The sequence below is a fragment of the Pundamilia nyererei genome, unplaced genomic scaffold, assembly GCF_000239375.1.
Source record: "Pundamilia nyererei isolate P.nyererei 1_Seehausen unplaced genomic scaffold, PunNye1.0 scaffold00171, whole genome shotgun sequence".
Taxonomy (NCBI): Eukaryota; Metazoa; Chordata; class Actinopteri; order Cichliformes; family Cichlidae; genus Pundamilia; species Pundamilia nyererei.
The window spans coordinates 123217-140838 of record NW_005187572.1 but is presented as its reverse complement, the minus strand read 5'-3'; the positions used below and the strand labels follow the sequence as shown (position 1 = coordinate 140838).

General features: G+C 41.8%; 1 protein-coding gene across 2 annotated transcripts in view; it reads left to right on the top strand.

Annotated features, from left to right (window-relative positions):
* The window catches only part of sorcs1 (sortilin-related VPS10 domain containing receptor 1), a 176040-nt gene that overhangs the window by 155297 nt on the left and 3121 nt on the right, over positions 1-17622 (top strand). For both annotated transcript variants that reach the window (XM_005746004.1, XM_005746006.1), the window contains exons 17-23: positions 3148-3261; positions 6668-6839; positions 7878-8064; positions 8680-8813; positions 11069-11195; positions 12429-12541; positions 14874-15008. In XM_005746004.1, the coding sequence (XP_005746061.1) occupies positions 3148-3261; positions 6668-6839; positions 7878-8064; positions 8680-8813; positions 11069-11195; positions 12429-12541; positions 14874-15008 (982 nt within the window). The remainder of the gene's footprint in view (positions 1-3147; positions 3262-6667; positions 6840-7877; positions 8065-8679; positions 8814-11068; positions 11196-12428; positions 12542-14873; positions 15009-17622) is intronic.

Genomic DNA, 17622 nt, shown 5'->3' with positions numbered 1-17622 from the left:
ATCCAAAATGCTGCAGCAAGAGTCCTGACAGGGACTAGAAAGAGAGAGCAGATTTCTATTGGCTTCCCTTCATTGGCTCCCTGTTAAATCCAGAATTGAATCCTCACATACAAGATCTTGAATAATCAGGCCCCATCTTATCTTAAAGACCTTATAGTTTATGTACAATATCACTTGTTGTTCCTAGAGTATTTAAAAGTAGAATGGGAGGCAGAGCCTTCAGTTTTCAGGCCCCTCTTCTGTGGAACCAGCTTCCAGTTTTGGATTCAGGAGACAGACACTATCTCTACTTTCAAGATCAGGCTTCAAACTTTCCTTTTTGCTAAAGCATATATTTACTCTGCAATATCGGGTTATATATAATAATATAATATTGGGTTAACATAGGCTGCTGCAAGCTTCCATGATGCATTGCATCTTTCTTGCTCACCTTTTCACTCACTATGTGTTTATACACCACGCTGCATTTAATTATTAGTTTTTATTGATCTCTGGCTCTTTTCTATACTGTGTTTTCTGTCTTCCTTCACTCACCCCCAACCAGCCACAGCAGATGTGTTGTCTAAATATTGCTGCTAAATGCAAACCTCACCAAAATATTTTATACTTGTTGTTAGGAATGTTTACATCACAGTTGCCTGGGCTTGGCAAACTTAACACAAAGCCACCGTAATTTCTGTAAGGTGGTACGGCAGAGCGGGTCTAAGGAGCTCGGAGAGAAAAGCGTCTGGACTTCTTTAAGTTTCCTTGAAGACGTTTCATCCGAGAAGCTTCTTCAGTTCTAGGATTTTAAGGCCTATAGGCCATATATGGGAGCGTCCCCCAGGAGGGTTGTGGACCCCTTATTGATCCTCTGCTTAATCACACGAGCCAAGGTGTGAAAACAGGTGTGGGTCAAAATCAAGGTTTCGGGTGGACCCACTGTGACACCTGGCCACACCCTATCATGTGATTTACTGAGGTCAAATGGCCCAGGATATGAGTGGGTGTTAAGGTGTTTGGGAAGGATTCTAGATGACAGACAGTTGGTGTGGTAAGCCCCGCCCTCTGTTCAAAGATGGCTGTTCACATGTAACATGTAAAAAGAAGTGTTTGTAATGCCTGTCATTACAGGGGCCTTTGAAGTACATTAAAATATATCTGAAATAAATGACCCCTGTCAAGGTCAATTACTGAGTGACCCAGCAATACAATTTACCAGCAAATGGTAGAATAATCTACTTTATTACAGTTATTGGATTTCAGCCATTCACCCTCCATTGGTTGGGGGTGATGGGAAAGAGAAGAGAGCAGACAGAGCCACAGTTTGATAAATGTAAAACTGAGTGTGTTTCATTTTTCTCTTATTGCTTCTTCCCTCCACAGATGGAAGTAAAAACTAGCCAGAGCTTTAAGTTCAGGAATGACTCTCCTCCAAACCACCATAAAATTCACCGTCAAACTGTCATTACATAAAAGTACAGAATGACCAAACATAAATATTACAAATAAACATTAAACCCAAGTTAACAAGTGCGCGATACACAAACACAGTTAACATACCTTGCTGGCTGCAAGTAACTGAGGGAATGAGTCTGCTTCAGGAACAAAAACTTAACGAAAATAATTCCCAATTTCTTCTTCTTCTTCTTTACAGCTTTCTTTTACTTTAAAACAGCTTATTTATTCCTTCTTGTGACTTAGTCAACTTATAGTTTAGCTTCTTTGCACATGCTTTCTAGACAGCACAGCACTTTGCGTCACCTAAAGGGGCCTGTGCACAACACAGAATGAAACTTAGTTCCTACCCCAAAAGGAACAACAATAAATAAAGGAAATAAATAACATATTGAAAACAAATTGACATAATTTATAATTATGGCAGTTAAAGTCAGGATAGAAAATTCATGCTGGACTCCCAGACATCACTCTAACTGCCACTCTGAACCACTGCTGCCATCTGTTTGTTTGCTTTGCTGACATCCGTGCACAAGAAGCTTCTGTTTGTGGCACTTGGATCAGAGTCGTTTGGTTTCTCAGTAGCTTGTAACTCAAAGGAAAGTGTGGGCTCTGTTATGTGGGACACTCGCATACATCATCACCGAGGGTATGATGGCATCACCTGGAGGACAGAGAACAACACATAGCAGCGGCTAATTGTTACGCGAGGTATTTCCTTGTATTTGGCACAGAGCCCTGGTCTTATCAGATGTAGAGATGCATTTGCAATATGTCCCGGGGTTTAAGGAAACTGGGTTTAAGTGAGGGATTAAAAGATAAGAGATCACCGTGAAGGATAACATCCTCCAGATTATAATTGCAGAGCAGCTCTGGCACATTCTCCTGGTGGCTGCTGCTGCTAAATGGAAACCAGTTAGCTGCTCAAACATATAACTGTGTGTGTGTGTGTGTGTGTGTGTGTGTGTGTGTGTGTGTGTGTGTAGTCATTCCCATAACTGTGTGGCATCGTCACCTCTTGAAAGGACAAAGTGTTCAGTGGAAAAAAAGATGATATTTCACACCTGCCTTTGTGCTGGTGACTCCTGATATCACAGCTGCAGTCACAGAGAATGTTTTTCTACATTAGACAAAAAATATTTTCTTTGAATTATCAGCAGTTTTAATGTTTGTTTTCCTGCGTATTTCTTTTTTCCTCACATTGGTCCCATACCTGCAGGTCTCTCGAGGAGGACTGCTTTTGAAATAAGCTCTATCAAAACCATAAATCACTGAGCCTAATAGCTTTCATTAACAATCACAACACTTTTGCATCTGTGTGCATGTCGCGCTAATTGGGGCAATTTGTCCCTATCATTTTGGGGACACAGCGCTGCTCTGCCTTTTAATTTATGGCACAAACAACTCGTGGGCTGTGTTTAAAGAGCACCGAAGAAGCAGCTGCTGCGGCTCCTTTGAAGTCGATACTTAGATGACATTAAGGTTCCATGTTGAATTTCAATCTGAAATGATCTTACAATATGGAGCCTCTTTCGGTTTAGAATATTTTATTAACTTTTGATTGATTTCCCTGTGAGTATTATCAGCCATTTTATAAGCAGGTGTCACACTTGTAACAGCCTTTATCTAATTTTCAAATTGAATTTTCCAAACGCTGTCTCCTCCATGTCCCGATTTAATGACGGCGTCTGTTTTGTCGGATCGTTGCAGTGATTACGGCTTTGAGAGACGGACGGACGGCAAGTGCACCCCTGCCTTTTGGTTCCATCCATCATCGATGTCCAGGAGTTGCACCACGGGGATGACTTTCCTTAACAGCACCGGGTGAGGATGAGAGCTGACTAGAATCAGCATGCACAGTCTCAGCAGCGACTCGCAGGGATTGGATAAAATGAATGGTGCACTTGAGCCGAATAGCTCAGGGTGCTTTAATTAGTTTCTCAGGGACGACACGGCCGGGCCGAGGAAAATGTGGGCTGAATGATCAAACCTGCACTTTTAAAAAACAATCATGAACCAACAAGGATAAAGCACCGGTAATAAAAAGATCTTCTTTGGGTGAAAATTGTGTCAAGAATTTCAAAGAGGGATGAATGAAAAATTCAATGCCAAATCCAGTGTGAGGGTGTGTGAAGTGCGGTGGCTTTTTCCAAAAATAACTCAAGCGCCCAGGAAAAAAGTCTGATTTAACATTGATGATCACAGTGTGGATTAAAGCTCAGAGCTAAATGCTCCTCAGGAGAAATGCATTTAAAAAATGTCTTAAATGTTAACAATAATGGGACTAGTCCATTTTGTTCACTTAGGAAAACGTAAGCAGAGGTATTGTGAATAAAACTGATGGCGATAGATGTTCACCATCTTACCCAGAACATAAGTAGGATTGTTGGGGATCAGATGTACGATGCTTGCATATTCTTCCTGTGCTAACGTGTGATTTTCATCCCACAGCCCAACCACCTATGCTTTAGTTTCATTTGTGCTTCTAAAGTGCCTGAAAGTGTGAATGGGAGCATGAATGAAAACCATTTCTCTGAGTTAGCCCTGCAATAACTCCTCTCTCGCTGTGACAGCTGGGGCAGTTTGTCATGCTGTGAATTCAGAAATGTGAAGAAGGCTTTATACAAATTTGAAAACTTGAATTATGCTAGCTTTAGCGTATTTGACTCCCAGAATAAGAACTGCTTCTGCTAAAAGTCTGCTTTGGAAAGAGTGGATTACTATAATTACTATAAGGTCATAACGGATTAATGATTATTTCTCTGACTAAAAGTTGTCAATCTGCGATCTCAGCTGCAGAAATCTACCATTTAGGTTCATTACTAGACTTTAAGATAACTATGTGTATCTTTTTTCTTTTTTTTTTTTTGCAGCGAGAAAATAATTTTAAAGCAAAAAGTATTCAAAGTCTACAGGAAACTATTCAGGAAACTGCCCTTCTGTATATAACTTTGGCAGCCTGGTGACATGTTAGCATTATCTGGTGTCGTTTTCACCAGACATAATTTTCTTTTTCTCAATATTTATTTATTAATTTTTTGACAGAACCTTTTAAGATAGAGAAAATGTCAGGAAAAATAATTAGATCACATCCCTGCAATCAGAAATAAATGTGATTGTAACAAGACGAAACATTTGTGTTGTCCTGATCGCATGGCCATGAAGCCGTGTTTGTGCAGCAGTGAGCTGCGGTGCTGTATCCATCCGGCTTGGTTGTTTATGTATTGCACTCCAGACACCAGACGGTGCATCCTGATGCTGTTTTTGTGTGTGATCTCTTTAGAATGGCACACGGGTGGTTTAGAGGTGTGGAGATTGAATTTTTTCCCAGTTCCTAACAGAAACTAGTGTTTTAGTTTAATTGATGATTCCAAATTGGTCAGAGGTGTGGATGAACAGTAATTGTTGTCTGTGTACCTCCCCTCTTGCCCAGTGTCAGCTAGGATAATCTATCACCTCCTGTTGCTCCAGCTGGATAAGTGGTTAAGAAGGTGAATTAATGGATGGATGGTAGGTTGTACACTCCAGCACAGTTGTGGAGGGTCAGGAGGGTGTAAGTTGGTCTCTCATCCAAAAAGAAACCGACTTTCATTTCTGAACACATGTAAATGTAAATATTTAATTCTTTGTAAAACAAGGCACTTTTTTTTTAAATTGATAAAGATTTGAGTTGCAAAAAAAAAAAGATTGTAGGTGTACAATGACAATAAAGGGCTACTTTTTTCTATTCTATTCGAATGGATTAACTTTTATGAAAATAAGATTATTACTATTATATATAGCTTCTTTGGATGGTGTTTTATCCTTGAGCTTGAGGGTCCTGCACAGTATCTCAGCTGTTCCTAGGACTGCACTCTTCTGGACAGATATCTTGGGTGTTGTTCCCGGGATCTGCTGGAGCTGCTCGCTTAGCTTGGGGGTCACTGCACCGAGTGCTCCGATTACCTCTGGGACCAGTGTTACCTTCACCCTCCACATCTTCTTGAGTCCTTCTCTCAGTGGGCATGTGGCAAGAAATACCAAGGGCTGAGTTCCTGATGATCTTGTACAGTTCTAGGTACTCGAGGATTCATGTGTGGGGGATCGAGTCATAGGCCTTCTTGTAGTCAATCCAGGCAGTGCACAGGTTGGTCAGTCTGGTCTTGGCATCTGCTTCGAACTGCTCTGTCTGTCAGTAGCTGGTGTTGAGCTTCTCTGGTATTCCTGCCAATTCCTTTCTGTGTTGCACTCGTGGTTCATGTATTGAGCCACGTGCCTGTTCATCTTAGCTGCTATGATGCCTGACAGGAGCTTCCATGTGGTACTGAGGCAGGTTATTGGCTGGTAGTTGGATGGGAAGGTCGCTGCTGGGGATCATTAGGAGCCTTCAGTTACATATATATGTGGAAAGCCTAAGGGAGGCACGTCAGCAGCACTGTTAGTGACAGTCAACATGATATTAATTAGTCAGACGCAGCATGAAACAGGTGGGTTGCAGAGTGGCTTGCAGTTGTGCAACAGTTTCAACAGCGCTCCCTACAGGATGAAAAATTGGTGAGCAGTGTGTAACCTGCTGGGGCTGGCACTGAGATCAGCTGATGTGTTTTTCTTTTTGATTATTTGTTTTTTAATAAATTAAAGATCAGCAAGCTAGCAAAAGCTAACTCTAAGCTTTCTTACATAATTCACGTCCAGAGGGACTGTCATAAACCCTCCCTTTCTGTTTAAAGATACTTGGATAAAGAAAACATATAATTTTCTGACATGTAGTAAGGATTGTAAAATATCAAATGCTGTACTCTGAATATGTATAACAACCAACATGATTAAAGAAAACATGCAACACAATATCTCTGTGGCAAAAATGGCACATTCATTGTCACCAGAACATTAATCAGGGTAAGTGCTTTTTAAAATTTCTGAAGGAGCCTCAGCACGGCTCTTTGTTGCAGGAACATTGACATTCCCACCACATTTTAGAGTTTCTGTCAAAGGGCACATTGTTTGTGTTAGCGTCTATGCCCCTCACTACACAAACAGCACTGCTGGCACTTCAAATTGAAAAGTTTATTTCCTTTTTTTCTGTTAAGTTTTCTTGTGAATCTAAATGAGGGAAGTGCAGACAGATTAGGCTCTGCTGTTATTTTAAACATAAATATGGTTACAAAGAGAAGTTTATACGAACCTTATATGAAGTTTGTGTTTGTCTGATGGCACATCTAATCAGTTTCATTTGCTTTTCCACCTTCAGCTACAGAAAAGTGGTCTCCAATAACTGTACAGCTGGTGTGAGCGCAGAGTACACAGCCAGGAGGCAGCAGTGTCCTATCCAAGCACCCAAAGGTCTCCACCTGGTTACCAGTGAGGGTTCGCTGACAGCCGTGTTAGGCACCAATGTCACCTTTCTTGTTTTTCTGGAGGAGGTGAGCTGTATCCAATGTTTCCCATGAAGTCACACAGAGTCAGTGTCATTATATTTACAGTGTAAATAAGGGCGAAGTCAGAACTGTTAGCAAATATTAGTGGATTGTTTCAAATGTACAGTTAGATTGGAAATGGCTATCTGGGTTGTTTCTATAGCAACACCAGCATCCTCAGCTGTGACTGTGCTGTATCCTCTCATATTTTCCTGTGTTCACACTCTAAACTAAACGTACATGTTTAAAGGGAGAAAAATTCCCTTTCTACACCTTTTTTTTGCTTTTTAGGACCAAAAGTACTCACATACTTTGACATAGTTACACATCAACACAATTAGTGATCCTAAGAGGTGTTATCGTATTAGTAGTGTTAGGCTTTAGGGTTCAAGTTACTTCTCATCATCATTGAAAACAAAGAAGATACTCAGACAGGGACTGCCAGCCTGAGGAGCCCTGAATGCAGTAGCACAGTTTCTTTTAGGTGGGACTTCCTTGTGATTATAGAGTCAGCTGTGCGGATTGTCTTTGTTTTTAAATGCAGATCGTAAAGCAAAGTAATTAATAATTAGTAATACAGATAGTAACTACTATCTGCTGCAGTGAAACTCTTATATCTGGAAATTATCCTTTGTCCTCTGAGAGGGTGACAGCGTCTGCATGTAAAGGCAGCAGATCGTGACCTGTGCTCCTGTTGGAAAAAGTTGACAGTGTGCAAACTGTGAGTCACAGTGTCTTTTACAAGCATCCGTACATGATGAGCTAGGACTGAGATCCATGTCACTATTGACACTGTTAACTTTGGAGTAAAGTCAGTGTCTGACAAAAGTATTACACGCCTTGGAAATGAGACTGAGCTGAGTGACCACGCTGACAATCGCAGCCCTTAGCAGGGAGTGTGATAAACATTACCTACATTATTGTGCCTAGAAGGAAAACCGTGCTCTGTGTTGGTCAAATGTAATAAAAGCCAGCTCAAACCAGAATGAATATTTCATAAAAGGCCAGACCTGCAGATTTCCTGGAAGTGTTTGTCCTGTTCAGGGTGACGGGGCGAGGACGAGCATCACTCTGGACTTTGGAGATGGCCACGCTCTTACATATTCCAACGTGAGCTCCATCGAGGAGGGGATCAAACACATCTACAAAGCTGTGGGAATCTACCGAGTGACCGCTACCGGGGAGAACAGCTTGGGCTCAGAGACCGCCATGCTCTACCTGCATGTCACATGTGAGATACCGAGTTTTGTGACAGATGTTTTTGTGCTCTTCGTTTCAGCTCTTTCCACTTTTTATCAGAGTCTATGGAATTGCTGTTTCCTGCTTGTACGACATTCTATCCTTTATCTCTTCACAGAACATGTTCCCCTCCCTTAGCCAAACAAACAAGTGAGACAGAATAAATCCCATTTCTCTTCTACTCAGTTCAGCTTATGCTTTGCAGCCACTCAGCCCGCAGAAGCCACGGCAACCTCATACGTAACAGGGCTGACCACCCCCCGTGTATTCAGGGGTGACAGATGTAACGGAGCTGACTTATTGATCAGGGAGCAATGTTGCCCCTACCAGTCTGTCAATCCTATGTGCCAACCGTACAAATAGAGCCACCGCAGGCTCCAGAGTGCCACGGATGAAAAATAGTACACAGATGGCAGCCGGCAGTCCCAGAGCAAGAGCGAATCTTGAACAAACTCACCCTCCTTACCCACCTATAAACCCCATCTCCTCCCTCTTTTTTCCCCTCATTTGAACCAACAAAGTTATTTCATTTATTTTTATCCTCTTTTCACATACTGTGGCGCAGAGCGTCGAGTTCACACTGTGATGTATATGTGTGCCTGAGTAGGTCAGCTGGAGTATATCCATCTCTCAGCTCCATTTGTGGCTGTGAGGAATAAGGAAGTGAACCTGACTGCTGTTCTGTGGCCCGGCCAAGTGGGAACGGTCACCTACATCTGGTGGATCGGAAATAACACAGAGGTACAGCGCACTCAAGAAATTCACCACTTCTCTCAGTACTTCTCTTCTTCTTTTGCCCATTTGCGATTAAGTAGGTTGCTGACTCTTCTGGTCCAAAATGTGAGAATCATTATTTTGTGGAGCTATTTTTGTGCATGCAGGTTGGAAAATGTGTACCCTTGTTAATCAGCGTCAATAAAAATGGTGGAACGTGCTGACCTGTTCACATAGTACCTTAATTACTGATAACCAGTGAAGTGAAAGCATCTTAGTGTTAGTGTAAAAATCCTCCAATTCTAGGGCCTGCTGCAGTCAGGCAGAGCTGATCAATCACACAGAGTTAGAGGGTCAGAAAAGACATATTTTTCTGTTAATCCCTTTGCGGCATCTAGCCATGCGGATAGTTTCAGCTTGGGGGACACAGCTTTGGAGATATCGGCCTTTGAAGACAAAAGATCTGAATGGATTTTGTTCAGAACAGCGAAACGTGACAGTTTAAAAATGGAACAAAGACTTCTGGAAACACTGCAATTCAGAAGCAGTTTACAAAATAAAGTTAATCAGCTTCCACCTTGCTGGTGGATTGAGTGTCCATTATGTTTAGTGTCATACATTTAACAGAGTATTTGCATGATTATGCCAAAAGTACCAGTCCAACAACTGAGCATGCATAAACTTTTTGTCAAAAAAGGGCATTGGTCTTGGCAGAAGATATAAAACTATTTTTTTTAGAAAGTAAAATATATAATCCTCGCACGTTCTCACTGCCATGGTGCAGGTAAAATAAAAATTATAAATGCTACTGGTGATGGTGATGTGACCTATTAGGATAGTGCTGCCATGTGTATCACTGTCTGATCAAGTTGCTTTCAAAGTGCTTAAGTTGTCACGTATTGTGGAGATGTAAAGAGCTAGCTTAGCTCTTAGCACGGGGGATCCCTCATGATTCATGAGTGGGAGGTTAGCCAAATGTAAATAAGACCACAAGGTTAACGTTGACTCCACGGCTACAACTCCTGATACAAGAAGCAAATCAGGTCTATGATGTTAATGCACCAAGTTAGCTTGCTATAGTTGCTTAGGGTTAGCTTTGCAACTCACCATTGGTCAGCTGGTTGCTAGTAAGTGATGTCAGCAGTGATGTCAGCAGTGATGTTCGTCATCATCAAACAAGAACTTTGGCTGTCAGACACTGACACTTCTCACCATACTACACACAGCAGTGCTGCTTTGACTTCCTAACAGTTAGCCATTATTCAAAGGTTTTACATGTAAAAGGCTAAACAGCATCTCATGCTACCGCAACCACAAAGTGGACAAACACAGCAAAGTTCTTCAATAGATAAATAAAGTTGGTGTATCTGCTCAAAGGCTGCAGGTGATTCCTGGAGTCATTTTCCCCCACTGTGGTATGAAGATGAGATGCAATAGCACCCTAAACTTGAAAATCACCCTGAAAATTTAAAACTGGTGGTGGGAGGAAAAGTTTGCTTAAATAAAGCATGAATTTGTCAGAGAAATCAGTTTTGAATTTTCACTCCGTCTAAGAGATATGCTCCTTATGCTGTTGGAAAAGTAGCTGTTAGGATTCTATTAGAACTTCCTGAAAAAGTAGAGCGTTGTTCCTCCAAATATAGCAACTGTCAGAGTGCAAACACGCTGACCCCGGCTTTACTAGCATCAACAGGATTAGCAACTAATGTAATCAATACACTAGATGTTAGAGAACCGTAACATTTAACATGACACATCAAAAAATTTTTATTACAAGAGAGTAAAAAGAAACAATTCAAGCATTGTGGTCTGAGGATGCACTGCTATAGCTGCAGAAATGCTCCACTCCTCTCTGTCTGTGTAATTGTAGCTGGGTAAATGTGTTTGCTCAGCACTAACAGGGGCCTTTCCACGAGGACGAGCAGTTCTGTCACTTGGTAATAAACAGTGGCAGCATTAGCATCTTAAAGCTATCTGAAGAACAAATGGAGACGTGAGTAATGACAGTAAGGAGCTGCTGGTGTCACACAGGAAACTCCCTGTAGGCCTCTGTGCTGCATGCAGCACAGCACAGACTTTAGCAACGCTGTGTGTCATCGTGCGTGTGTGTCTGTGTGTGTTTTTGTCAGTCGGCCAACAGCCTGACACCTCTGTAGTGTAAATAACAGCAGTGTGAGATGTTAACCAGCCGTTGATAAGGGTCTCTCATGGGAGCACGTACAATCTGACTCCCCATCTCCCTCTCCCCTTCTTCCTTCTCCCTCTCTCTCTCGCTCCCCCAGCAGCCAGTAATCACCCTAGAGGGAAGTGTGGCGTACACATTCTCCCGGGAAGGCATCAATACAGTCACTGTGCAGGTGTCTGCAGGGAATACTATTCTGCAGGACAGAAAAACCATCGCTGTACACGGTGAGCCGAATTTCTCCCTCAGTGTCCACTGGGAATCTGTTGCTCTGCAAACAGGCTGATAAGTTTGGTCTCCACAGTGGAATAATAATGCTGCTTCCCTTTGATGTTATACTTCTTAGATGTCATTCTTCTACTTAATGTTTTAAAAATAATCTGCCATTGTCCAGACTTAGAGGTCATTTTTAACCATATGCTAAAACTTTTCCTTTGCTAAGCTATAACAGAAATTGTATATAAATGACAGCTGTAGCATTCCTTTTGTTCAAATAGGGCCGTCTGTGGCTCCAAAACGCAATAATGATGTCGTCCAAAATGTTAACATCAAAGCTTTAAAATCTCAAGTCCAAACATGAACGTCCACATGTTCATATTCGCCTTTAAATTTCTCTTTTGTTTCCTCTAACTCAACATGATGCATAACTGATGATGAATGTCTCTGAGACAACTTCCCGTTCTTTTTCCCAGTTATTCACCATTTAAGCTTTAATTGAAAAGATGCTTTTATTGGCTCAGTAAACACTACAAATCATTACGAACTGTGTTACAATATAAGTGATACGAGCTTGGAGGAGTTTAGAGCAGAGCTGCTGCTCCTTCACACTGAAGCTACCTGAGGTTTCTAATCAGGATGCCTTCTGGCTACATCCTCTTGGAGGTTTTCACCCAATTTGGAGGAGAGGCCCAGGAGTGTCTTAGGAGAGATTGCATGGCTCATCTTACATTGGAGTGCCTCAGGACCTGCTAGGAGGAACCTGAAAATGTGGCTTAGAAACTGATGTCTAGAATAACCTTCTGAGCTGCTGCCACTGATACTGGACTTTGATTGATTGGCAGAAAATTGATGCATACATTACCTTTGAACTCCCAAGATTTATTTTTCAAAGTTACTACACGTGATCCATTAACAACCGGTGCATGCTAACTGTATTTACCAATCCTTTTTCTTAACAACTACAACACAAAGCATGATGAATAGTTTATTAAGAACATCAGCAGCTAAAAAAATGACTAAGCTGGTACAGAAGGACAGCGCTCTATCATCTATGTTCTCATACTGCAGCTTTTTCTCCCCTTGTAAGATCTGAATGGAGGCCGAACCTGAAAATAAACCCAGAATTTAGCAAAAAGAAAAAAAAGCACACGTACATGATCTGAATCTTAAAACCGAACTTTGCATTTAATGACAGATGAAAGGCATAAGCTCCCCTCACACATTTACTTTTCTTCCTGCAGAATATTTCCGATCTCATCTGCTCGCCTTTTCATCAAACCTGGATGAGCACAACCCCGATATTGCAGAATGGAGACTGGATGTGAGCCGAGTCATTAAGAACTCTCTGATCCAGGTAAAGTTCTCTCGGGCTCTTTTGTGGCAACCGTCGCCTTCCTTTGGTAAATACTGTCAGTGCTCAGCTGGACCTCTGAGTGCTGCATGACCTCCCCGAGGCTTGGAGACATGAATCTGACTTTTATGATGATAAATGACAAGGCAAGAGGGAGAAGAGGGGAAAAAGATAGTTCAAGAGCTGGCTGATTGCTGCTGCTCGCGGACCCTCAGAGTTCAGGGCCGTACAGTAACGAGGTTGTGTACAGAAGAATAAACGTCAGTGCGGGTCTAATGCGTGTTCTGCGCTGACCTGAAGGAGCGCTCGGAGACGAGTGCTTTGCAATCCGTCAAATGGACGACATGATTCAAACCCACACATGACATGTTAGGTACAGAGTTTGCCTCATTAACTTGCCGTTATTTCTTCCAGCATCCTCAGAGTGTCAATACGTTTTCTGAAGCAGAGGAGGAAGCAATCTGAGCTTTCCATCATATTTTCACACTTTTTGATCTTGCAAATCAAAACGGATGCTAAAAATATACAGCCTGTCTTCAGTCTTCACTGAACACGTCAGTTCGCTATTGACATCTTTTTTTTCCATGACATCCACAGCCCGGAGGCCAGAACGCATGCCGAAAAAACAACAACAACTTTCAGACAAAAACACAACGCACTGGTTAAAACCCAGCGCGTCGGGAGGAAAACCCAACAAGGGAAAGCTGGCAGCCTCAACTGGAATCAATAAGGCATCCAGAAATTCATGTCTTTTTTATTACACCAGTCCTCCCAACCCAGCTCATCAGTTTGATTTTCTTTAAGCGGCAATCTGAAAGTGAGCTCCAAGTGAAGGGCTGCCATTGGTTGAAAACCACACCTGACCTTTAAGATTTCATTCATGGTCGAGATGAAAAACTATTTAGAAAAAATAATATTTTTGCTCTATCGTATTATAATTCAATTTTATTTATACAGCGCCAAATCACAACAACAGCCGCCTCAAGGCGCTTTACATTGTAAGGTAGATCCTAGAATAATACATGCAGAAAAACCCGACAATCATATGACCCCCTATCAGCAAGCACTTTGGCGACAGTGGGAAGGAAAAACTCCCTTTTAACAGGAAGAAACCTCCAGCAGAACCAGGCTCAGGGAGGGGCGGGGCCATCTGCTGTGATTGGTTGGGGTGAGAGAAGGAAGACAGGATAAAGACATGCTGTGGAAGAGAGACAGAGGTTAATAACAAGGATGCTTAATATGTGCTTTTCAATAAAAATAACGTTCACTAGAACACGTCAATAACAATATCCTTTAGTCTTGCCTTGCAATCCAGCCATCATCATGACAGCAAAAAAACACAAACTGCTTAATTTTTCAAGTATTTTCAAATATGGCATCAAAACGGTCTGTTTCCCACTGCGGTGAGTTTACTGCAGGATGGAATACAATACACGCGTCTAGTACCTTTGAATGAACACAGTAACAGTAAGGACATTTAAAGTAGACCTTATTAAATCATCTGTGATTCATTTATTTTAGCCCTGTTTTTATTTAAAAAACTAATAAAGCAAGTTTCTATAATTAATCAATTGTAATTACTTTGATACAGGAAATGATAATTTCTCCATGTAATCGTGGAATTGTAATTTTACGCTTTAATTTTTTGTAAACTTTCTTCTCCAAAGCTGCTCATCACTCAGAAACAGCACTTTGAAAATGATGTTCAAAGCCAAGTTTTGGACTGCAATGCACATTTAATCCAGCAGATGGCGGCTGACGCAGCACTGTTCAAAGCAGGACTGAAGTTAAATGCAGCTTGGACTCCAGTCGGGTTCAGGAGTAGCAGACATCCTCTAATCAAATGTACTGTGTGACACATTTAAAATTATGATTAAAAATGGCATAATCACTTTTTTTAATCAGTTTGTTTCCTCCTGTGACCCTGAATTGGATAAGTGGAAGAACATGGATGGATGGAATTTGTTACCTTGAGGGACATTTGTGTTCATGTTTTGGAATAGTTTGATGTTTTGGAAACTTAGTTTCCTTTAGTCCTCCTTCCTTTGTTGTTTTCCCATTCTGTTCTTGCTGGAGACGTAACACTGATCTTACTGATCTTCTCATGTGAGTAAGTGAGAACATTTCTAAAACCTCAGACTGCAGTAAATGTTTAAGCTCGAATGATAAATGGTTGCAGCCTGAATCCAGCTAAATTCTGGTCGACGAAGGACCAAAAATATGTGAGCGAACGTTGACTGTCAGAGCTTTTTTGTACTTATTGTTAAGGTTTCATCTCTGTGAGCTGACTGCTGCAGTTCAGTCTGACCCTGTCCACTCTACTGTCCTCCTCTAGGCTACAGGCGTGAGAGAGGATCAGCTCCTGGTCACTGTCCTCCCAGGTTTACCCACAGCAGCAGAGTTTTTCCTCCTGCCTGACAAACAGATAACTGAGGGGAAACCAGAGAAGAGCTCAGCTCATTTAGATCAGGTGAGGCAACAACACCTGCTTTCTGACCTGATGCATGTCCTCCAGACTCGCTGCTTTTCCCCATCTCCACACTGTAGGTGGATGGTTTCACCTTGTTATCCTCACTTGAACTATACCAAGTTTGAAGCATTGTTCCCCGTTTCTGCTTTATGACTCATAGGGGAATTTTTCTTCTCCTAGCAGCAGCAGCTTCTCCTGTAATTGCTCTTTCCTCCAGCAGATGTCAGTATTAACCTACTCAAGCATGTCCAGTTTTTTCTTCTCCAAAAGTCTAATTTTGGAATACGCCCGAGGAATATCTTTGCAATAGATTCATCAAAAAGTCTGACAAGTATTAACAGGTTATCGGGGGGAATGACTTTTAGACTTACTTAAGTCACATCCTGTGGGGTGCAGGGGGGAGCACTAGAGGGTGGCAGCATCTCGTAAGAGCCTAAAAGGTCACACAAGGAAAATGTTTGTGGTCCATCAGTCACTAAATCACCAGCATATCAACATGAGCTCAAATAGCCCTCAGCTTCACGTATTAGATAATGACTGATAATATTGGCCGCGCTCTCTGTGGGAAGCACTCAACGGGCATGTGCAGAGAAGGAAGCTGGGAAGAGAATCAATTTGATTTTCCTCTTCCTTCCCCGCTCACACCTGGTTGATTGCCTGGAAAGTTCCTCTGCCCTACCAGCCGGTGATAAATCTTCATTCAAGGTTGGCATCTTTAAAGTGTAGCGCAAGCTCCGCTTATTAGAATGTATAATAGATTTACTGACCCTGGTATACAGTGGGAAAAAGTAATTAGTCAAAGCATAGTCTAAATTTAAACAGCTAAGAAGTATAAAGGCGAAGATGAAGGACTACAGAAATTACTCATATCACAATTAATTTGGCAAATGAGGCAGATAAGATAGATGAAGCCTCTACAGAGGGAAAAGGCTGCTGCAGGGAGAAAATGGAGAATTTTGTTTAGTTTTGCTCTGCAGAGTAATGCAGCAGTATATATGCTGATCCCATAAATGAGGAAAAACAGATTAATGATAGTGAAATGTCATTTATAAAGAGGCTCATTTGACTGAGAATTGGAGCCCTGAGACAGAGATTCATGGAAATGAAAAGATCTGTGTGAGGAAAGTAAGATTTCCTCCCGCTCACTATAGTTTACCTTTGGGTCATGATAATCTGCTCAATTTGTATCAGAGTCAGATGTTCTCAATGCAGAAGGTTACTCGCCTGTCTGGAAAGCAGAGATCAAGTGAGACTGCTTGGTATGCATTATGCATTACACTGGAAAGGTCCCACAGACAAAGGCTCTTACATAAACAGAAGAAAGCTCGGATGGGGTTGTCGGTGGAGGTAGCAAGGTTTCTTCGGGTCATGGGTGCTTACAAATAATTCAGCAGCCTTGCAAAAAGCATTACATTTAGAAAGTTTGGTATTCAAAGTATATTCAGTTTGGTGGTCATTTGCATGCAGTGATAGCCTACTTCAGGTCAGGTGCGCATGTAACCGCTTCCATTTGTCTTTCACAGGCAACCTAAAGTTGCATTAGTCAATATTTTTATGGTGGAAACAAATCAAACATCGATCACAAAGTGTCTCTCAAATGGACAAAACCACAGATAATTATCACCCAGCTGCTGAACTACACCACCTTTTTATTTCTGCCCCATAGATTTCACTCCATAGCACTTTTCTAGATACATCATGTGGCAAAAATCTCCAAAAATTAGCTCAGATAAACTCAGCGCAACACCTGCCCAGTATGCAACTGTTCTCATACCAGTGTATTAAACTGATAATAACTGTGTGTCACTGCTGTGTTTTTGCTAGTTTTAGTGGTTCTTATGCACAGACGACTTTTAGAGGATCGCAGGAGCCACGGTGACATCACCGACTTCACCCAATGGTTTATGAATCCTCCTGGCCATCTCTTGACTTTTTTGAGCCATGAAATTGTGTCATATTTGATCAGTGAGCTGCACCTGTGCATCATATAGACACAGATACAACAAATGCTCTAAACATACAATTACTGCACATAATCGCGCGAAATACTTCATGAGGCCTCCACACCACAAAGGTTGTCCTATTCAGTGAATAAAGTTAGCCTCTTTAGTGTTCACCTGCTATATGTGTTATCTTATCCATTACGCCGTCGTGCATTTATTGCCATTTATTTTACAAAGGCTGCCAATGTCAATTCAATTTTATTTACACAGCGCCAAATCACAACAATAGTCACCTCAAGGCGCTTTATATTGTAAGGTAGACCCTACAATAATACATACACAGAGAAAAAAAACCCCACTGGCGACAGTGGGAAGGAAGAACTCCCTTTTAACAGTAAGAAACCTCTGGCAGAACCAGGCTCAGGGAGGGGCGGGGCCATCTGCTGCGACCGAGAGAAGGAAGACAGGATATTTCTGCTTTTGAGTCGGGTATTTTGACATCAGAGTCTAGGGGACCGATTCGATTTCAGCGCCAGCCTCAAGTGGTCATTCGAGGAACTGCAGTCATGGGCTCTTCACTTTGGCTTCCTTCTTCAGCTGCGGAGGTTGCTGCTCGTGACAACTCATTTTAGGATTTTAAGTAAAACAAAACAAAATATATATATATCTAT